The sequence below is a fragment of the Pongo pygmaeus genome, chromosome 3 (assembly GCF_028885625.2).
Source record: "Pongo pygmaeus isolate AG05252 chromosome 3, NHGRI_mPonPyg2-v2.0_pri, whole genome shotgun sequence".
In the NCBI taxonomy this organism is placed as follows: domain Eukaryota; kingdom Metazoa; phylum Chordata; class Mammalia; order Primates; family Hominidae; genus Pongo; species Pongo pygmaeus.
This window is the reverse complement of record NC_072376.2, coordinates 125,870,585-125,894,311: the sequence shown is the minus strand read 5'-3', so window position 1 is coordinate 125,894,311 and position 23,727 is coordinate 125,870,585. Positions and strand designations below refer to the sequence as shown.

General features: G+C 37.2%; 1 protein-coding gene across 21 annotated transcripts in view; it reads right to left on the bottom strand.

Annotated features, from left to right (window-relative positions):
* Positions 1 to 23,727, bottom strand: part of ANK2 (ankyrin 2) — a 683,028-nt gene that overhangs the window by 312,039 nt on the left and 347,262 nt on the right. For 5 of the 21 annotated variants that reach the window (XM_063664004.1, XM_063664009.1, XM_063664011.1 and 2 more), the window contains exon 1: positions 19,548 to 19,726. The exons of 10 other annotated variants lie outside the window; for them this stretch is intronic. In XM_063664004.1, the coding sequence (XP_063520074.1) occupies positions 19,548 to 19,631 (84 nt within the window). In that variant the 5' untranslated portion in view covers positions 19,632 to 19,726. Of the gene's footprint in view, positions 1 to 19,547; positions 19,948 to 23,727 lie in introns of those variants that run through there. 6 more of the 21 variants (XM_063664028.1, XM_054486718.2, XM_054486682.2 and 3 more) reach the window with 3 other exon arrangements.

Here is a 23,727-nt window from a genome sequence, read left to right as displayed (position 1 = left end):
TTGACTAGACTAATGCAGTCCTTGTGGGAGGCCAGAAGGAGGACCGAATAGAAACTGTGTTAAAGGTACAAGTGGTGACTTAAGAGATATCACTGGATAGTTAGGATCTGAAAGAGCAATGACTCACATGTGCCCCTGAGATTAAAGAGAAACATTACCCTTTCGTGGAAAAGTTTAATATAAATGATGGGGCAATAAAGAGATGAGCAGCTCTTTCCTGTCCTATTTAGTTTCTTTTGGTAGCAAAATACTCCATTTAAGGTATCAGATAGCAGTGCCAAAGGCAAAAGGTATTTTTTGGCTTTTAAAAGACTGATTGCAACATGGAACTCTAATGACCTTATGCTGATCTTCGCTGAGTGGATTAGCCCGTGCTTTCCTGAAGTACGCTTTCTTTTCTCTCCGCCTTCATGACAAGGGTTGCTATTGCACACTGTCTACTGTAGCCTGTGCTGGAGACCTGGAAGATGGCCTGCTCTAATTTGGCTGATTTGGTAGTTCGTGCCAATAAATTTTTAAATTCTACTCTCCAGGTGGCAAAGCTGTTTTATAACAAATTGCTCACTAATTAGGGCATAAATGTTCTTTTCTTCATTCCTCTCTGACCTTGTGCATTCTCCTCTACTCACTGATTACCTGCCGCAGCAGCTCTCTCCTTCTTGTTCTACAGAATCTCTTCTGTGCTTACCTCACTTTTTACTTCCAGGACTTTGATCCTCATTTCTAATTCTCTCCTCTCCTCTCTTTTCTTTTTTCTTTTCTTTTCTTTTCTTTTCATTAGACAGGGTCTCACTCTGTTGCCCAGTGCAGTGGCCCTATCATGGCTCACTGCCACTGCAGCCTCAACCTCCCAGGCTCAAGCAATCCTCCCACTTCAGCTTCCCAAGTAGCTGGGACTATAGGCATGCACCACCATGCCCAGCTAATTTTGAAAACTTTTTGTAGAGATGAGGGTCTCACTATGTTGCCCAGGCTTGTCTCAAACTCCTGGGCTCAAGCGATCCTCTTGCCTCAGCCTCCCAAAGTGCTGAGATTATAGGCATGAGCCACCATGCCCAGCTCTAACTTCCTTAATCTGTTCAGTCTAACATCTCTTATTTGACTTCATATGTTTTTTGTTTCCCTAAACCTAAAGTGGCAGTTTATTATCTTTATTGTCTACAGTTTTTGACTCTTAGCCATGTCATTTCTCTCTGTAATGCAAATATACAATCATATGAGTCATTTCTAATCATTCTCTTTATCCTTATGTGATATCAACTCTACATCTGTAATCTAAAAATTACATTTAAGTGCTTCACTGTATGATTTTCTAATCAAGTATTCAAATGGTGTTAGGTATTTTTATTTGCTTTTCATTATATGTTCTAAAGTTGAAATTTTCCAAAGTTTGTATGGGATGCGAGTTTGTATGACATTCACAACATATTCAATGGTACAAGCAAACAAGGGTAACATACGCTTAAAGATCTTCCAAGGACTTCCAGTATCCAAATCATTTAAAATTAACAAAGTCACTATCTGCATAATTTATATCATCACTTATATGCAGCACATCAAGTTTAGACAGAACTAATTGTTTCAATTTTTGTGTATCTCCACAATTCTTTAATTGTGTAGAAGAAATTCACTCATGAGGGCAGGAAAAACTTATGTGCTCATCAAGGCAATAATGATTGTTGCAAAGATGTGGCTATCAACCTACATCTTTCCAACACTCGGGGGGAAACTAATGAGAAAGAAATAAAAATGCCATAGAGAGAGATGCTATGTTTTGGCTTTCTTTGGGAATGGCTACCCAAATGATCCCAGGAACTAGATAAATAGACTTTTAACAGCATGCTTAGGAAAAATGCCAGCATTACTGAGTGGCTCCAGGAACATAGTGACTGTGTGATCAGTATTAGCAAGAGTAACCTTGCTCCACCTAACCAGAGAGAAACATGTGACTAGTTATTTTCACCTCGGCCATGTGGCCTGGGTGAAGTTTTGGAACACTAGCAACTTTAGACTCATGCTTGGGGCCACATATGTAAAGTGCAACCTAAGAAGAATACTTCTTAAAATCTAATCCTGGCACACATGTGTGAGGAAATCATATCTGGGGGCGAAAACATGAGCATGTTCTTTTTCCAGTCCTCCCAGGAGCTCTTCTACCTTCTTTGTCTCCATCCTGAAGACCTCTTCTTAGCTTTCCCTGTAACTGTAGATGTCATTCCAAGACTCTGTCCTCCACCTATGAGGGATTTTATTACTCGTGATTTCAACCTCACCATGCTGATGGTCCCTAAAACTCTATCTGTCCTGACCTTCCTCTCAAGTGTTACACTTCAAATGCTTACTGGACTTTTCCATCAGAAACTTTAGGACTTACATGTGAAAATCTGGACTCAGTATCTTCCCTCTGTACCTGCTCCTCCTTTACCATTAGCTAGGTCAGTTGCTAGTACCACCAGCCACCAAATCACCAGCACTACACACCAAGGGGCCATCTCGGACTCTTGTTTCCCCTCCGCCTCCTCCATTTCACTCCCATGTCCACTCAGTGGCCTAAGCAGACTAATTTCCCTATTCTTCCTACACATACTGCTACATCTTAGTTCATTTCCGTATCGTGTCTCCCTAGCACTACAGCTCCCTGGGTAAAATCTGCCTCCAGACTTTCCCATTCGCTGCAGCCTCCAGAGTGACAAAAAAAATCTCGCCATGTTTTCCCACTTTTTTAAGCCTTTCAAAGTCCCCTCTGGCTACATAGCATAAAGTCCAAGCTCATAAACATGAGATAGTCATCTTACTCCTGCCGATGCCTCCAGCCTCATTTCTCACCTGTCCTGCTTGTTTTTCACTTCACAAACTAGCAACAAAAAACTCACATAATGCTTACTATTGCCAAGCCCTATTCTAAGCACTTTATGTATGCTAGCTCATAATTGTCACAGAAACCCTATTAGGAGGTCCTGTAATTATCTCAGTGTTTATAGATGAGGCAGCTGAGACACAGAGAAGCTCAGTTACTTGCCCAAAGTTACACAGCTTGCATACAGCAGAGCAGGTGGTCCCGTTTCAGAGTCCACGCTCTACTCAGTTTGCCCTTCTTCACTGGATGTGCAGGGCTGCTTTCACCATCTCATGAGGTGGCTCAGACTCCACCTCCTCCCAGAAGTACTGTCAGTCACACCTGTGCCTGGCTCACTCCTATTTATTCTTTAAAGCTCAGTTCAGTCATCATAGCTTGCGGGAGTTCTTGCCTAGCCTTTTCTGTGCTCCTATGATAGGCTATGTATGTTTCCATATTGCAGTTATCATCTCATATAGTAATCATCTATTTATGTATTTGTTTGCCTTTATGAACCGTGAACTTCTTGAGACCAAGGAATATGTCTCTGTCATTTTTGTATCTTGTATTTGGCGTGATGTCTGGTCATTAAAAGGCATTCAATAAATGTGCTAAGTGAAGAACAAATAAATACATAGATGAATAAAAGGCACCCCACCAGTAACCCTTCGTAATAAGAGTACCACAGTAATTGAACTTCAAACACTTACAGAATGAGTCCAGCCCCTGCGGTCGGCTTGCAAAAACTGTAAGAGGCCTAAGAGCACGCTCACACGCACGCCTGTGTGTTTTGCCGGGCTGGGGGGAGGGGGGGAGGGGACTTGAATCAAGGTAGAAAGAGACTAAAAAATAAAACTACACACACACTGTTAAACCAAACACCTTTAGAGGACATGTTTGTTAATGGGTCAACAAACCCAAATATCGTTTCCTCATAATATTTTGATTTCAACTACCTTTTTTGTTTTAGTTCTAATTAAAGATGGTCTTAAAGTATTATAAAATATATACCTGAACCAGGTGAAGTCATCTAATTTCCTGGGGACACCAGAGTAGTGACTATAGTAAAATAGTGCCCCGTCCACAAATCACAGCTGAACGACAGACCTAGTTTGGGAGCACCGGTATGACAAGTTCTCATGAAGCAATTGATTAGCAAATATTGGGAAATTAGCTTTTGTGTGATAACGTTGTAGATAGAAGCTCAGTACCCCACTTGGTGTTAGAAACACGGCTTGTGCTCACTGCCAAGTTAATCACAAGTCTCCTTCATGCAGCAGATCAGGGGCTTTGCTAAAGCTGTACCTCTCCCAAAATCAACACTGAAATTCTCTCTCCTGTTGCTAGTTTTGATTGCTCTTTCAGATGACCTGTAAGAAATAGGAAAAATACTTTTCTAGGAATCAAGTGACTTGAGTTCTAGGCCCGTGTCTGCCACTAACTACGTACATGATTCTGGCCAAGGTGCTTGACTTCTTTGGGTCTCCATTTCCTTATATAGAATTAGACAGTTAGAACTGGAAATTTCAAGCTTTCAGCTCTAAAAGTTTATGCTCTAAAAAATAAAATTAGTATGAATCACACATTAAAGTCACTTGCATGCATACACACACAAAAGAGAGCACTCACATATATATTGATTTTGCAATAACAAAAATATTATATTTATTATACACCTATAGGTGATATCTATACGTTCGTGTAGAATTTGAGAGGTGCTGTATTTGTTTAAATTTCAACTCTAACATTTTTGTTAGAAGTTCTACAGAACTTTCTAACAAGAAAATTAACTGTCATTTCATGACAAAGATCTTAAAAGTTAAAATTGACTTCCCAAAGAACAACACGGGCCATACTTTGCACAATCGTTTGGACTTTCTTGAAGTAAGGGTGGTAGGTACTTTTTCACAAAGCACACCACCACAAATTGAGCTCCTACAGCGAGGTGGATAAGCAGGGCTGGCAGGTGGGGAGGGAAGGGAATTTCTGTCATAGGAAAACAAAAGGTGGCTATGTGCACTGTGGAATGCAGAGCCCCTCCTCCTTAATCCTGGCTGAATCCTGACTGGCACCACCTGCTGTTATGTGTATGCTCACAGAACAATTGGCACCTGCGTATGGTAAATACGATTAAAACAGACACAAAAACCTATCATCATGGTAAGTCACACAGAGTGCTCTTGGGAGAGCTTAGTGTACACAGAGATGATGAGGTAGGTGGAAGGGATCTTTTTCTGCTATTAAACTTGAAGCAAAATGTATTTATGTTATATTCTAAAGGGCTTCAAATTCCTAAAAAGAAAAATTAATGAGGAAAAATTTCTCTACTATCAATGCTAGAAATCTTTAACATCTGTAAACAATTCAGCAATTAAACTGGACTGTATCACTAAAATTTCCAAAAATGACTTCCACTGGGAGGAAAGCCATTTATACGTATCTGTTAAAAAGCAAAAACAACAACAACAAAAAAATGTCCTTTTATGTTTATGGAAAAATCAAATTTCAGTTTGATGTTTTACGTCAACTCAAAAATAAAACATTATTTTAAAAGCAGCTTTCCATAAATAATGTGGGATTTGAGACATCAAATGAAATAAAGAAGCAGGAAGGTGGTTTTTTTTATTGCAATCTAAATAAATTCAAATGTATTTAGTTGGACATTAGCAAGAATTTAAACAAAGTCTACTAAAAATAGTCCTGAGATCTACTTTCAGCCTCACTTCTAAATTCACACTAAGAGTTCAGTTTCATTATTTTAGAATTTAAAAATGTATTTGTATGAGTAAAATATCATTTTTCATAATTCAGCTCTTTGAATTTTACATTTGCTGTTAATTCTCAAGTATTTTTCAAATTAAGTATAAAAATACCTACCTATAACTGCCCGCAGACTAAAATAATGTTACTATTATCAAGCATGTGTATTACTATTTATCAGCTTATTTGGTCTTCCGTCTTCTACCAACTGAGAAAATGTCCATATAAAATATACTAAATGTTTCTGATTGTGGCAAAAAGCAATTCTTTTTATAGTGGAAAATGGCAAATGCACATCATTAAAGAAATGCAAACCTTGACTAGACACAGAGAAGAAAGCAAATTCAAGTACCATATGTTTTCTGAGAAAGCAATGCTGAAATCCACCTTTCCAAGAATTTCTTATTTTAATGATGATTGTTACCAAGTATTCTCTTATCCACAATGTTGGCTGCAGGTATGATTTGAGAGCCCTTAATAATCAATAACCAAATGCTATCATTTAAAACACATAACAATTTGGTGGTAACTTTTTCCATTATTTAGCAACATCCAAAGAGAATATTTGGCTCAAATACACACACACTCATACACACACAGAGATATGAATATATATTCTACTGGATATCTTTTTACTAAATGTCATATTCAACTTTAGAATTTTAGATTCCAAATAGATATTACACTGTGGAACATGAATTTTCAGTCAGCTGTAACACAGGCACTTGTCATCTGTCACCTAAATTGATATTAGCACCTCATTTCCTCAAGGTCATTTTAAGGTCAACAGACATAATTCCTTGTCATCATGATAGGCCCAGGGAAAATAATCAAATTAGTATAGTAATGTAGACAGAAAAGGCAAAATATTAATCCTATTATCAAATATCAGAGCTACATAGCCTATTGGACAAATAGTCAATAAATGTTTACTAGACAGTTGTGCTTGAAAAGGTGCAAGGGATCATTCTCACATACAATAAACATTCAGTATACTGAAAGACATAGCCAGCCATATCTGCGTAAGTATTAATCACTCCTGTGATGTAATTATTTGTGTCAAAAATGTTCTAGGAGGTCCATGTGGAACCATATATTCTTAGTGTACTGAATTACTCAAAACTGTTTACTTCTGCAATTCATAAAGTATCTAATAACCTCTACCTAAAATATGGCCCTTCTGGATGGTACAAAAAAGTGCAGAAAATCTTATATGAATATACTATAAAAGAGTGATATGTAGTCATATAGAAATAAAATATACAAAGAGCTATACAGCCAGAAAATTTAAGAATTTAATGAGATCCAAACTCATTGTTCATTGGTCACCTTGAAATAAACTTGAGACACTAATTCAAACAGTAAAAATTCTAAAATGCACATTATTGTTACTTTCATTTTAAAATATGAAACTGAAATGTACATGATACTTAAATTATAGATTAGGCCATATCATGATGGTCTCCACAAGACCCTTGACACCCGAGTTGGAACAAAAAACTGCCAATAGATCCTGACGTAGAGAGTTAAAAATCTATCCTGGGGAGAAAGAAGCCTGTTTGAATGTTTGGAAATTTAATTTATGGCTTCTAAATTAATAGTCCTGCTTTAGACAAGAATCCAAACCCTGTACAGGGCATGGCCTTAGGTTTTTAGAATGAAGACAGTGTATTATAAAAAACTTTCTATGGCAACAGCAATTTTTTTAGAGTTGCTTTTTAAAATTTTTTAATTTTTAATTTGTGTGGGTACATAATAGGTGTATATGTTTATAGGTTACATGAGATATTTTGCTACAGGCATGCAATGCACAATAATCACATCAGGGTAAACAGGGTATCTATTACTTCAAGCATTTATCCTTTGCGCTACAAACAATCCAATTATACTCTTTCAGTTATTTTTAAATGTACAATTACATTATTTTTTACTATAGTCATTCTGTTTTACTAGCTAATACTACATCCTATTCATTCTTTTTAACTATTTTTTTGTGCGCATTAAACAACAGCAGTATTATTGAAGATACTTCAAATATCCAGGCAAATATAAATTGGAGTATGGTTACGGCAGTTTATCTTTTTTAAAAAAATCCCCAAAGTTTATAAGCCATTTCCAAGAGCCTCATATCTAAAACTCAGAATAATGTAAGTGCGCATGTATGTGTGTATGTAATTTTTTTAAATTATTTATGTTGTTATATAAGCAACCTACAAAAATTATCTCCTGATAGCCTTTTTGAAAAGAAAAATTAATTGCTCCACAAAGGAAAACATACTTCCTTTAGCTAATATTCTGCTCATTTTGACAAATTATAAATAAAGTTTACCAAAAATAGTCATCCCTTTAAATTATTACTGGGAAAAAGCAATCAGGGGAGGAACTTTAGTCTCCCACCGGATGAGGGTCAGTGATTCAGAAAATTATTCCAACGTTAATTTTTTATCTGATCAAGGCGTTTTGTTACAGTAAGTGTAAGTTCTCCAACCACACCTAACCTGTTGCTAGTGCTCAAGAACTACCTTCACAAATCAAACATGAAAGCCACTTGGGGCAGGGTCATCTGGAAGAGGTACCAAGGTTCCAGATGGAACAGACCTCCTACCCAGCCAAAAAAACAGTTTAAAGCACCAGTTTCTAGATGGGCCAGTAAACAAATGCCTGACTTCCCCATGTAATAGGCCAATCAGTCCTACTGGTTCTTTAACAACTGGAAAGAGGTCCCTGCTGTGTAATGAGATTATGGAGCACATGATAGATTAGTGACCTTTTGAATTAGGACAAGCAACATGAACTTACTAACAAATTCCCCCTTATATTAGAGAGGCTATGCTAAGGGTGTCAGCCATTTGACAAATACAGTTGAAGTGCAGATGGAAATACCAACTATAAAGCTTCATTCTTCAGTGTTCCACAGCTGAGTCTGAGAATTCACATCTGGCTTGAATATTCTGAAAGCATCTAATAATCTTAGTCAACAACTACATAAAAAAACTTTTCCAATTTGGATTTATACTTCTGTTTTAAACCATATTTGAAAAAAAAATAGCTTTTTAGATTCGCTGACCAATCAGCGAACGCATATGAGTGAAACACATTTGGGACATAAACAAAATTCCTATTTCTTTAATTCTTAATCATATTTTAATTGTGTAAAAGATTGTTGCATTCACATAGTACAGGGGTTTGGAGATAAGCAGAGTGGTCAGTTTGACCTGGGATAGCTTGTTTAGGAGCTACGTAGATTCAAGCAGGAAGGGTTTTTTTAAACCCCTCTGGACATCAGTGTCATCTTTAATACGGAATCATAAACTATCTACTCATCAGGTTATTGTAAAGATAAAATTAGATAATCCATGTAGAACTCTATGTAGACTAGCATGTAGATATACTAATCTCTCAATGAATATTAACTACTATTTATTATTATTATTGAAAAATGCTGTTCCAATGGGATGAACTATTTTTTCTAATAAATAATTTTTCTATAAATAAATTGTTCCATTTATTTAACAAAACATCATGTGTTCAAACAGGTTTGATTGAGGTAGACTTCATCACAATGCCACCGAAGACCCCTATTTGACTGTCATTCTATTAGTATCATTTCCCCTCATATGACCTTCTAAAAAGGACCAGAATTCCTTCATACATTAGGAAATAAGTGACTCTGGGATAATCACAGCGTGTTAGTTTTGGTAATGTAGTTGGGTGTGCACACATCTGGCAGTACTCTGCTTTGCTGTGTCAGTTTGATCAGCTACTCTCTTCAGTTAAGAATGAAGTGTATGCCTTTGACACTAAATGAAGATAACTGGCTTTTATGGGATAGTGGTGGCTAGATTAGCACTATGCCCTAAATAGCTAAGCATTCAAACCAAAACCCAGTCACCACTCATCCCCAAACCTCAGTATATGAACTTATTCTGAGTCTTGAAGTATAGTAATGTGTTACTCATGAACATTTTATCAATGCTATTTGAATGCTCTTTTTAGAATAATCTAAAATTATGGAAACAAATGGCTAATTCACATTAAGGCTTTTCATAGTCCCTACTATGAATCATAGACTGTGTGGAAAGTGTTGCCAATTTCTGAATTCTCAAAGTACAGTCTCTGTACTTTATTGGGACAGAGGAATAACCTATAAGAATGTCGTATGAACCATTATGATAACTCTTTCCTCTTCACACTGAACAGAACTGATGTTTATAGGCTACTTATACAGTCTCTTTTGAACACCTTTTCTACACAAATGATAATATGTGGTAGATCAAGCCAAGAATAAATCACGTAGACAATTATTAAACATATGTACTATAGTTCATGGCAACAACGTATACAGAGATCAAATTCATATGTAGGGCTAGTCTTCTGAATTTGACTGACTTCACAGAACACTGAAAGTATTTACTGTGTCAACTTTACAGAAAATACTATTTAAGCATGCCAGGCTATATACAATCTAATACCGGTTTAACTGAATGGGAGAACATTAAAGCAGACTGCTGTAATCTGAATGTTCACGTCTTCCTCAAAATTCCTAAGTCAAAATCTAATCACCAATGCAATGGCTTTAGGAGCTGGGGCCTTTGGAAGGTGATTTGGCAATGAGGGCAGAGTCTTCATGAATGGAATTAGTGCCCATATAAAAGACGCCCCAGAAGGCTGCCTTGCCTTTTCCACCATGTGAGGACACAGAGAGAAGGCATCATCTGTGAACCAGGAAATGTCATCAGACACCAAATCAGCTGATGGCTTGATCTTCAATTTCCTAGTCTCCAGAATTGTGAGAAATAAATTTCTGTTGTTTTTAAACTACTCACTCTAAGGTATTTTATCAGCCCGAAAGTACTAAGACAGACATTCACATTAATTTAATAGTAGTATGAATATCTCTAGCAGTTCTAATGGCATCTCTAAACTACTAAAATAATGGAAAGTATCTATACTTATTCTAATTTCTTTCCTTCCTGATTTTCATTTTAAATTATTGGCCATTGGGTGTATTGCCACCCCTCTGCACTTATTACAAGACAGTGCTATGGAGTAAAAGAGAAAGGCATCCCGCCACCATACCCTCTGAATTCTCGGCAAGCATTTAGAACATCTGAAAAAGGGATTCTTTAGGGATAAGCCTTATACAAAAAGAGGATCAAAATCTTGACATAGAAAATACTAAATTTCTCATATATAATTCTCCTAATGTTTTGAATTTAAGTTTTCATTTTTTCTTAAACTAGAATACCTCCCACCTAAACTGGGCTCAATTGGCCACATAGAAATACTTATTATTAAGAATGTTGTCAAATATTAGAATTACAGTAACCAATATATTATTACATTAAAATACTTATAAAAAGGTACCACTTACTAGCACTGGGTGAAACATTCTAGAATGGTTCACAATTTCTTTTTAATTTCTTCCCATTTTTAGTATCAACACAGACCCTAACACTTAGCTCTGTTTCTATAGTTTTATTTCTAAAACACCCCTTTATTCCTCTGTCTTTAACTATGTGTGTTCTTTGAAGTGGCAATGGCTATAATTGTGCTTATTTTGTAAGCGGGATGTGAAAGGTGGCCAGAAGTGAAATGGGTGGTCATGAGTCACTCTGTTTGCCAGTTAAAATGGACAAAGAAGACTGCACAGAAACCTGTGGCCAGACCAGGAAATGGAAAGGAGGGGAAAGTCTCGAATTTCTTGTTCAAGGATCTGAAAATCCAACAGAAGATCCAGAGCAAACTCAAAGTCAGCCTGCAAAGTTGACTACCTTAGTAATGTTATACTAGCATAACATTATGATCACCAATAAAGTAATAACCCAAAGAGACAAACCAGTTTTTAGTTGCTATGCAAAGTATTATGAGTGCCTGTATAAGTGTTCTAGATAATTGCAATCCTGGGTTATCCATACCAGTATCTCTTTCAGGTAAAGGCAGAAGGCTGAATATTTAGATACTTTCAAAAATTGTCCCTACTAGATTCGAATGTCTTGTTAATTTGGAGGCTTACTTATTGGAATTTACTACTGATGGCAGAAATAATCTATAAACAGAGATATGGGGCAAATCTTCATAGGTAAAATGAGTGATTAAACATATATATATAATAGGAGAAGGACACAGGCTCAGTCATCAAAACAAGATGGATTCCAAAATGCAAGCTGCAGCTGGCCAAGGCTGAAAGCATAAGGACAACCACGTCAGAGTCCACTCACAATGGTTATGGCTCTGCACTGCAACAAATCACTCAACAGTTTCCTAATCTTTACTGTAATTTGGAATTATATGCCTGAGGCTGTTGCATCCCGATTGCCTGTGTATCCCCTACCTTTATACTCACACATTAGCCATAACTTACGGCTCTGTACTACTGTTCACCCACTCATAGGGTTTACTCTTCTAACAAAATTACACTGATCTCTTGCCCTTCTACAGAATCCTGTAGAGTTTCTTTTTGGCAATTACACAACATATTTATATTTTACTTATAATATGTGTGAGTATACCTATAATATTTCTGTAGATTGCTCATTACTTTTTTCTTAGATAGAAATGTCTGCTCAGATTATGAATTCCATGTAAGTATCAATCATTGGCTTTTAGCCTAGCCATGCCATAGCACCTAACACAGTGCTATACACTCAGCAAACCAATACCAATTGTTGAACTGGGGGAACTTTCCTATGTGTTCGGAAGAAACACCTAAATTAAACTGAGCAAAACAAGCTGATTCTTAGAAACTGAATTTCATTAAGCAAATGCTAGAAATCAAGGTCTTTGTCTTAATGACTACAAACACAAATTAGTGTGTGGAAGAAGATGATAGTTGTCTGTGAGTTAACAGAAAAACATGAATAAAAACCAGGTTTCATGACTAAGAAGATGCTCACCCTGTAGATTGTGGTATATTATTATCTAGAACATATTTTCCCTTCTCCCTGCAGCTTTTTAAAAATGAACCTCCCTACGGGTTGGGATGTAGGCGTGAATTTCAAAGAAAAAGAAATACCCTATCACATTTATTTGGTCTCAAGTATATAAAAAATGTAAACTTTTTCTTTCAAAAGATTGTCTCCTTTGGTAGCAATCCCATCTCTGTTCTATCTAGTAAAAGGAAATTGAAATGGTAACTATTTGTTGTGATGTATCCGACCAGTGTCCAATGAGATAAAAATAGGCAGTGATTTTGTTTCTGCCTCCAACAGGAATTAGAACAGAATACAAGCAAGAAAGAAGTAAAGCTGTAAGCATATTTATAATTTAGCATGCTCTGAATCAGGACAAGACAGAAACAAATACAGATTAAAATTTCAAGTCTATTTTAATGTGCAATCAAATGTCTCTTTAGAAACTTTATCAAGAAGGAAAAAGAAACCTCCAACACTTCAGAAAAGAGTGTATGGAAAAGAACCTTTAATAGAACAACTACTGAGAATATCATACTAACAAAATTTTCTCAAGAGAATAATTACAGCTAAAATGGTGAAAGTAGGGTGAACTTTTTATGGTGGCTTAATTTAACACGCCTAAGCCACATGAAGGCAGCTGTTTACTTAAGTTTTGTTTCTTACATTTTTGTGAATTTTCAAAGTCCAACATGTTGTCTACATGGACTGATGGATACATCTACAACAACATAGCACAAAACATAATGGAAGCAAAAGAAGTTTCCCTTCTTTTGGGAATGCTGCTTGGGAGAGTATCATAGATAGCCATGAAAGAAGTTACTTTTCCATGTTATTCCCATAGATAAGAGTGAGCATTTTTGGAAATGTGATCAACTGATGCAAAATGGCAGCAACATTGGAAGGAAGAATCAGGAGGATATCTTAGAAGATAACCACAGAGTCTTTGCAACAGACACAGAAGACTACCTTACACCTGGTTTCCACAGGAGAAATGGCTCAAAATATGTCATTAGTTGAACAGTAGGAAAAATGTCTATGGTCTCTTCAGCACCATCTGTATGTAGTCTCTGAATCTCCAGTTTCTCATCTATGAAACTGGGATAATAATATTCAATGAGAGTTATTCTGAAGATCAAATAAGATAGCATATGAAAGCAGTTCTAGATTCCAGACATAAGAGTAAGATTAAAAGAAATGTTGTTCTCAATTTTCTTGTGTCATTGCTGCTGCCATCTAGACTTAAATAAATGTTACTGTAACAGCCAAGTAATAAACTAACACATCTAATCAAAATTAAAGATTCTTCTTTCTAAGATAACTCAACTTCATGACTGTTGACCACATTCTAAGGCAATGGTTCTATTCATTTATTTATTTATCTATCTATTTATTCATTTATTTATTTATTGAGACAGTCTCACTCTGTCATGCAGGCTGGAGTGCAGTGGCAAGATCATGGCTTACTACAACCTCACCCTCCGAGGTTGGGTGTCCCCAGCAATCCCCAGTAGCTGAGACTACTGGCATGTGCCACCACGCCTGGCTAATTTTTTATTTTTATTTATTTTTTTAGATACAGGGTCTTGCTATCTTGCCTAGGCTGGTCTCAAACTCCTGGGCTCGAGCAATCCTCCCGCCTCAGCCTCCCAAAGTGCTGGGGTTACAGGTGTGAGCCACTGCACCTGGCTGAGACAATGGTTCTAAACTTGAGTGCGCATAAGAAAGAGTTGGGAGCATGTTAAAAATCCTCAAAGGTTCTGATACACAGCAGGTCTGAAGTGGGTCCTAAGAAGTGAATTATTTTAGCAGACAACCCAGGTAATTCTGGTAGTTGTGGTCAGTAGATAGCACTTTGAAATATGCTGCTCTAAGAAGGATAAATTAGTTATTACTAAGACATGAAATTATCAGTGAAAAAATTAATATCATAAAGGTGAGTAAATAGAAACAGAGAGGAAGACATTGAAAGAATATCACAGAATACCAGGTTATAAGTTATTTTTCTTTCCAATAAAAATTTCCATCATCCCTGACAGATGGTCATTTTAAATACCTTCAGTGATGGTGAATTACTGTCTTCAGGCAACACATGCTATTTTGGGTTATAAGTTGGTATTTTATAAAGGGCAAATGGTAAGTTATTTGAAAGACTGAAGAAATAGGGATATTATTCAGAATAAATTATACATGGAAGCCTTTCTAGATATCAGTAAACTAGATAAGGCATCAACTTTAAATTCAAAATTAATTGACTCCAATACTATTTGGACACCCAAATGTTGGATCTACTACCTGATTTCACTAAAAAGGGCATAGTTTCTTTGGCTGCTATAAAAATAAACCTTTTGATATGTACCTCATTCACATTTCTATGGTACAACATTTTAACCACACATCTGGCAACACTTTCATCTTTCATCTCTCTATTTAGGCAGTAGCCTAAACAGCCATTAAATATGTGTGTGTGTGTGTGTGTGTGTGTGTACCTTCAAAATATTTTGCAATGCTTATGAATATCTTAGTGATCCAGATCAAAGCATCTTCAGTAAATATAAGGTATCCTATAAAGCCATTTTATCCTACCACTCTGTTGAAAATAATAGTGCTGATATTTTATTTTTATCTTCATATCATTATTCCACTAAATGGGAAAAACAGTAAGTAAACCATTTACTCATGTACTTGTTTTAGAAGAACTCACAAGCCTAGTGGTTTCAGATGGTTGTCACCTGTGATTGATGCTTGGGCATTCCCATTTCCAATTATGTAAATTACCAAAATCTCCTACAGCCTCTTTTAGCATAAATCCACTGCTATGTTATTGCTACAAAATTGGAAAATGTGTGGAGCTGCACACATAAATATGGTCTTGGATTATTTTAACCTAATCTGTCAAAATAGTGGAATAGTGGAATAAGTTTTAGTCTCATGCCTGTAATGCCAGCATTTTGAGAGGATGAGAGAGAATTGCTTGAGACCAAGAGTTCAAGACCAGCCTGGGTTCCTTAGGGAGACTCTGTCTCCACAAAAAGTTAAAAAAACAAAAATAGCCAGCTGTACCTGCAGTGCCAGCTACAAGGGAGGCTGAGGCAGGAAGATTGCTTGAGCCAGGTGGGTTGATGCTGCAGTGAGCCATGATCACACCACTGTACTCCAGCCTGGGTGACAGAATAAGACCCTGCCTCAAAAAATATAAAAATCTTTATAGAGTTGTCTGGGACTTAGAGTAGGCTCAAAGCTGTCTTACACGGATACATTTCACATAGCTACCAATGCTTCTTTTTAGTCCTGGATTCCAGTTGAGAATTAGAATAGCCCCCATTTCCTCTTCGCCACTGAACCACCACTAGAACATCAATCCCAAGTCTGCACCTTGGGCAATATCTGTTAGTATGAAATATCTTGGCCCTAAGAAAACTTTGTTGAAGTATCAGATGAAGGTTTACATGACTACTTTAACAACATTACTACCTACAATTTATTTTCTTTGGGTACTAAAGAGTATCCAATAATAAACAAGTCTTTCTCTCTCTCTCCAAAGGTATCTTTGTGTTCAAGCTGGAAAATGAGAAAGGCAGCCACTGACCTACAGGAGTGGGCCTGGTACTATCAGCTAGGCCTCAATGTTCTCCTATTGAACATAAAAAATTTCTCAAAGCATCAACATTGGACAAGGCCACTCTGACCATGACAGAGTAAAACCAAAACAGCACCACTCCCATATCGTGTCTGAACACAGACAAAACAAAGACGTTGTCCAAGACACAAAATACCAAACATCTCCCTCTCTTGCCAAATGAGATTGCTGCCTCCTTACAGCTATAGCTTTAGTAACGCTCTAGCCTGTTCTCCTGTAGATAAGACTGACTGGGATACACAATCGTAGAATTGTTCCTGCTTTCTGGGAGTACCCCATCCCCAGAGTGAGCCACCACTCTCTTGAACCCTCTTTCAAATTACTCAACTGAAGCCCGTATCCTGTGCATTCTTCCTGGCACCCGCTTACTGAGATGCCCCCATGGTTCCCCATGATGTGTATCCTCCTCACGGCAATGAGTCATAAACCCATCATGTTCAACCACCAGTGTACTCCTTGTGGTTTCTGAGTGGAGAGCACCGACAAGCTCACTTACTGAAGCCAAAATAGACATTCTTAAGTAAAGCTCAAAGAATTTCTATTCTCAACACACTCAGTAAAATTCTGACATAAATAAATTCCTCCTTGAGCTTATTTTCCCACATTGTAGGTCTGGTGGCAAAAGACCCTTTAGCTCTTTCCCTCAGAAGAGGTACTTTTGGAAGGTACAGAATAAACAAGTAAATTACAGCCCATCTGTTACTTATTTACGAGAGATAGAGGCATGATTTCAAGGAATATGATTCAGTAGGATAGATCCACACCCAGGCCATAGTGAGCTTGGTGGTCCGTAATCCTGGATGCTTAAGTAGAATCCCACAGCAGATTCAATGTAAACCTCTAGTAGAAAAACAAACAACTGAATTGAAGTGATGTGACATTGACTTTACTCCAATTTTTGCTTTCTCAGCTTTTATGCTTATTAGGGATACTTATCTCTTTAGCATTAATGTCCTCATCAAGGCACGTTTAATGGTCTAGTGTTTAAATATGAAAATGTAAGTTTCTTGCTGTGCAAAATAATGTGAAACAATAATATAAAGACCTAAGGTACATTTATGTAAATCTCAATGATTTGTATGAGATAAAAAAGTTTCCAATTATAGCATATAACTTTTGACATTTTGAAAAATGACTACTAGCCTTTGCAAAGCACCAATATTGGATTCTGTCATTTCTGCCTCTCTCAAAAGTATAAACAGATTTTTCTCTTAAAAGGCTTATTGCAATAAACAAATTCCATTTAAGAGAATAACACCTGAAAGTTATTGCCATTGACTATATGTTTTAAATACTGTTCAAATAATCATATATACATTATTTCTAATCCTCACAAAATATTCTATATATAATTATTCTCATTTTACAGATGAATCCCTGGATTCATTAAATGAGAAATTAAATGATGTGCTCCAAACACACAAAATTAAAGGGTAGAACTGAGATTCAGACCCACTTATGTCTGACTGACTAGGCAAGCTGAGGGATGTGTATGTGTGTGTTTATGTGTGTGCATCCCCTAATCTATTATGTAATTAGCATTTTTTTCAAGAGCAATTTCTTTTAGGTGAAACTCCTTTTAACACTCAATATTCGTGGTGCTTTAACAGACACATTCAAAACTTGCTCTTTCATTTTGGATGCAAATTTGGAAAAAGACTTACTCCTAAAATAAATTTATTTGAGAAAATTCAGCTTAAAGATATGATAGTTACATAGGATGTAACTATCATAGTTAACATAGGATGTAACTAACATAGGATACATTACATAGGATGATTTTGTTGTCTCTACCTCCTCAAAGACTCTAAAATGGCTTTGGTCATGTGAAGTTAGTATCATCATTCAGAGCTCAAAAATCTCAAGATTCATTCTCCACCCCTTTAATAGTCCTGAGTATATTGTTTCTAAAGCACCACAGGGACTTTAGAGAGAAAATACGGGATTTTGAAATGATAATGTGAATTAAAACAAAAATTCCTTTTTCTTTCTTTCTTTTTCCCTCTCTCTTGCTTGCTCGCACTCTCTCTTCTATTTTCTTTTTCTTTTTTTATGTTGTTCAATTAGCTAACACTCTATAAAAATGCCCTCAAGGTCTAGAGGATCTGGAATGCTTAGGTACAAAAGGAAAAGGACATTCTACCAATGTTCCTGCTTGCCCTGAATTATCCTTTTGCCTGTTATCAGATTGCATCACTATCTCTACGCTATGATTAAAAATCATCACATGCTTATTTTTATCAAATTGCATGATACCATACAAATATACTACTCCCTTGTTTGCTGATACAGTGATCTTTTAAATATCAGAGGTTGCAAATTATTTACAATCTTTAGACTATAAAACATTTAGTACACTAGACATCTAGAATTTTGAAACACAATGCAACTTCATTAGCAAAATGAAAAATATTCATTTGTTCATGCTTATTATTTTTGCAATCTGCTTATTCAAAATCCAAAACCATCTAACGTTGAAAGCCATTTACATTACAATCATATCTAATATCCTGCCCATATTATTGCTCCAGGAAATAAATGCATTTTAGGAGAATTTATTTATAGAGCATCTCTTTCAGAGGTGAGGCACAGGGAAGCTCTGTGAGGCTGCAACAGTTTACCAGGAGTCAGGCCATAAAGAAAGAAGTGCTGGCATTGGGTGGGGCTGAATAGTTTGCATCTTTTCCCACTGTTTCTCACTGCTATCATTTCCATGAAAATCGAGGGTGTGGGAATGTATGCCACAGTAAGAAATCCTACAGACTGCTTTGTGTGCCCAAAAGCCCCCACCCCATAACATCTTTAGCTGTTTTTCTTATCATTGAAAGAGCTATCACACTAATGTCTGGGAAAACTGCAGAGGAGCTAAGCAAGCCAAAGAAATATCATGCTGGGGATGATATTTCTCCTGTCACAGCAGTCTTTTCTCCTTAGGAGGAATACACTTAGCATGAAACCAAAAGGCTTTTGCTGTCTAGCCATCTCAGGATCATCATAGAGCAAACGCATCTGGCCAAAAATCCACCTTTTGCTTCACAATCCACCTTGCTTAACACTCTTCCTTTTAAACACTAAAAATAAAACGACTCTCTCTACCCAGTTAACACCAGAAGTATCCATCAGTGGCCACGGTCCTCAGTAATCCACATGTGGAACACACCTTATCTCTATTCACTTCACCATGCTCCAGTCAGTGTATCCATTATGAGCCATGGTTCCTTTACTATTCTCAAAAAGCAGCATTTTGCACCTGCCTCTTTAAAAAGCAAGGCTTGGCACTGTTATCGTCTACAGTTACTCATAATGCTCCACGGTTTCCATAGCCTCGCTGATATTACACACTCACACATGCACACACATACATATTTATACACAGACATTCCTAATTCCGGCGATTTACCTTCTTGGGTCTTTTTCTCCTCTGACTACTGCCGTTAAACTTCTCTCCACTGTCGCTTTTCTGAGCTGCATCTTCGTTCATCATTTTGAACAATTTGGAAAGAAAATATCTCTGCCATCAAACCGTGCCGCCTGTACAGACCACTAGCGAGTATGCACTTACTGGAGGAAAGCAGGAGGAGGAGGAGGGGTGGGGAAGGGGCGCGCACTGGGAGGGTAAGGACGGTGACGTTGCCATGGCAGCAGCTGCCACAACTGTTTATCTGACTGCATTGTTAAATCTGATTCAACCAATTACCATCAGGAACCAGTTACAATGAAGAAAGCCTTGAAAAAAGAATGCCAGGGACTCGAATGATTTGGGGACTCTGCTGGTTGGTTTCTGACACACCCTTGATAGGATCAGCTCTCAACCCACACACAAAACCTGTACTTAATTTTCTTCCTACAGGTACTTCAACACGGAACAGACACAATGCATAATGAGAAAACAGTAAGATTCTAGAATGTGTCTCTGAACCTGAAGAGGTACATTTAGCCAGTCAAGAGGCTACTTAAGGAAAAGGATTGGCTATTAATATCCTAAAGTGAATATAAGAAAGCTATGTTTTTCAGATGTCATTCACTTGGTTTAAAATATAACCTTTTGAAACTACACTCAAGGATGACTTCTGTCATAAAGCCTTGAGAACAGCTTCTCCAACCTTCAGATAACCCCAACCACTCTCTTCTCCTGTGCCTTCTCTTTCCAATGTAAGCTTCTGACAGAGTACCTGTGACAATGTATTACACAACTGTGCAGATACCTAACCATCTTTTCTTGATAGGCCAAGAGCTTTAGATCAGGAGTGTGTGTGTGTGTGTGTGTGTGTGTGTGTGTGTGTGTGTGTCTGGGTAGGGGGAGAACTGAATTTCCCAGAACCAAGCATAATCCATGGCACATTAAAGGCAGTTAATCAAGGCTTGTTAAATATCTAAGACACTATCAGTAACACAAACATAAAAAACTAATGGAGTTACAATATTTTATAACTTATTTCAAAAGTTTTCTTAACCTAATTGTGCCTATTGACTGATGAATAAAACACAATCCCTCCTCTCCAGGGGTGTATACTATAAAGTTCTGGAATTCTTCTTGATTTAAAAAAAATGGGGCTTGTTTTTATAACAAGAAACCCAAATTCACTTATTGATTAAGGTGGCCATACTTGTATATTTAAAAATATTAACTTGAAGGCTGGGCGCAGTGGCTCATGCCTGTAATCCGAGCATTTTGGGAGGCCAAGGCAGGCGGATCGCGAGGTGAGGAGCTCGACACCAGCCTGGCCAACGTGATGAAATCCTGTCTCTACCAAAAATACAAAAAAAAAAAAAAAAAAAAATTAGCCAGGTGTGGGGAGGCTGGGGCAGGATAATTGCTTGAACTCAGGAGGCGAAGGTTGCAGTGAGTCAAGATTGCCCCCAGTGCATTCTAGAGCCTTGGTGACAGAGTAAGACTCTGCCTTGAAAAAAATATATATATATATCTATAGATATATACATACATATATATATATAGACAGATATATATACATATATATATATAAACTTGTAGATGCAACCAGAACCTAATATACTTTGTACAAATGCACATATGTATATTCTAAACACTTGCCCTTATTCCCAGACAATGAACGTAAAGTATAATACACAGCATACTTAGAAGTAAAAATAGAGTAAGGATTAAACCAATGAGATAGTGTACATAAATGCACTTTGAAATTGGAAGATGCCTATGTAAATGTGTTGCTATTGCTAATCTTATTATTATTATTACAAATATAGACAGTTTTCAACTCTGAAAGTGTACCTTAAGAAACATATTTATGTGAAAATGACTGCAGCAGTTGAGAACTCACATTTCCATCAGACACAGCAACAAAAATTCACCTTTTTCCCCATTGCTGTTAGGATTGCTCTTTCCCTCTGCCTTACCACCCTAAGGCCCCTCCACATCGTCATCTAGAGTCAACCCTGTTTTGCTGCCCCTCACTCCCTCCACCCTCCTCCTGTTTCAGCAGACCCATTCCACCAATGCCATTCTCTCACCATTGCTTCAGTGGTATCTTGGATCACACAGCCAGGCCAAAGAGGCAAAGGTTCTCTTTTTTTTAAAACAAAACCCCAAAGAGCTTCTACAGAAGCCTCCAGAAGCCCAACTCCCACTGTGGTCAGAGCCCCCACTGAAATCCCCATGCCATTTCCTACTCCCCTACCACCTGCTTTCCCAACCCCTCACTCATTCCCTCACCTCGTCCCATTAGATGCCCTTTTCTTGACCTTTCTTGGGAGCAGCCTCAGCTTGGACACATTCAGTTACTCGATAAATATTTATTGGATGACTATCATGTGCCAGGAACTGAGCACTAGAGGCACATTGCGCTAACTACTGTGGATATCATGACAAACAAAACAGGCAACATTTTTGCAGTCATAGTGCTTACATTCTAACAGTGGAACTAGGTGGTAAACAAAAATAATAGTGACAAATGCTCTGGGGAAAAAAAGGAGAATAAGGAGTGATGAGAGACACATGTTACTGTACTTAGCACACAAGGTGCTAAGGAATGCTCTTTAGAAATCTGAATGAAGGGACCAAGCCAAGCAATTATCTGAAGGAAGAATATTCTAGGCAAACAGAATAGCAGTTCAAAGGTCCTGAGATGGGAACTTCTTGGCAAAAATGTTGAGGAAACTATTATACCACGAAAAGAAGAAGCAAAATGGAAGACCTTTATTGTAACTGGATCTATAAGAGAGAGATGCTATTAATGTTCTTCTTTGTCAGTTGAAGTCAGAACATGTTTTTCAATCAATGTGTTTGGTAGCCCAATTAGTAATAGAATCATTGCTTTGACATCACCTCTGCAATGCAAATTGAAAACAAATGTACTTCGTATTTCAACAATGTATGAATTAGTAACTTCTGATTATGTTCTGACAGCCTTTGTAACAATGCCTCCTCTGTCAACATTCAAACATACAGTGCATGGTTGTAAATTCTCAGATTTTGGCTTCTCAGTTTGACAGTCTGCTATACCCTACTGGCTGCTTGTGTATCTTAGTGTGTTGGTGCTGCTATAACAAAATACCTGAGACGAGGTAATTTGTAAATAATAGAAATTTATTTGTCACAGTTCTGAGGCTGGGAAGTTCCAAGATCAAGGCACCAGCAGGCTCACTGTCTGGTGAGGGCCAGGTCTCTTCTTCCCAGATGGCATATTGAACACTGTCCTCACATGGCAGAAGGAAAGAAAAGCAAAAAGGGCCTACCTAGTTCCCTCCAGCCCTTTTATACTTAATCACCTCCTAAAGGCCCAATCCCCTAACACCATCACATTGGGGGTTAAGTTTCAACATAATTTTGGAGGGGACACAAATATTCAAGCCATAGCAGTGTCATTCTGAAATATTACTTAAACTTGTATACAATGCACTTCCTGTACAAAGTATTGCCCAAATGCTATACAGTATAACATAGATGTAAACATCTAAATTCTGTATAAAATAAAAATCCCAGCCAGTAGCTAAACAGGTGCCGGTAGTATTGTATCAATTACAACATTGGGGGTAAATGTCTCTCTGACATTTTCTATAGAAAATGTCAAGATGTTATAAGTGTTTGGGCAGTCATCTTTCCTCTTCTGAAAGCTTTCCGTCAATTTCCTTGTGCCTGTCTGCCGAGTATTCTTCACTTCCTATCCTAATGTACATTTTCCAGTGGGCATGTCCCTAACTGGACTCTAAGCTCCTTGAGGGCAGGATTAATATCTATCTTGGCATGCCACATAAAGCCTACTGCAGTGCATGGCATATAATAGGGGACTAGGAGCTATTTTTAAATGCAGTAAAGAAACATTTTCAGTATTCACTATGAGTTTTTATTTACAATTAGACATCTAAAAGATTATTTTTTATTTCTTAGATTTTTCTTTCCCTTTATGTACTTTCTGATATCTAAAAGCTATATATAATTTTAAATAAGATTTTTACAGATATTTGAGAAAATGGAGTTGCTGCAGGCACAATAGCAATGATGATAATAACTTACATTTGCATTTTATGATTCATAAAGCCCTTTTAGCTCCTGGAATGGAAGCTCCATGAGAACAGAGATCTTTGTTGTTCTCGCTGATATAATT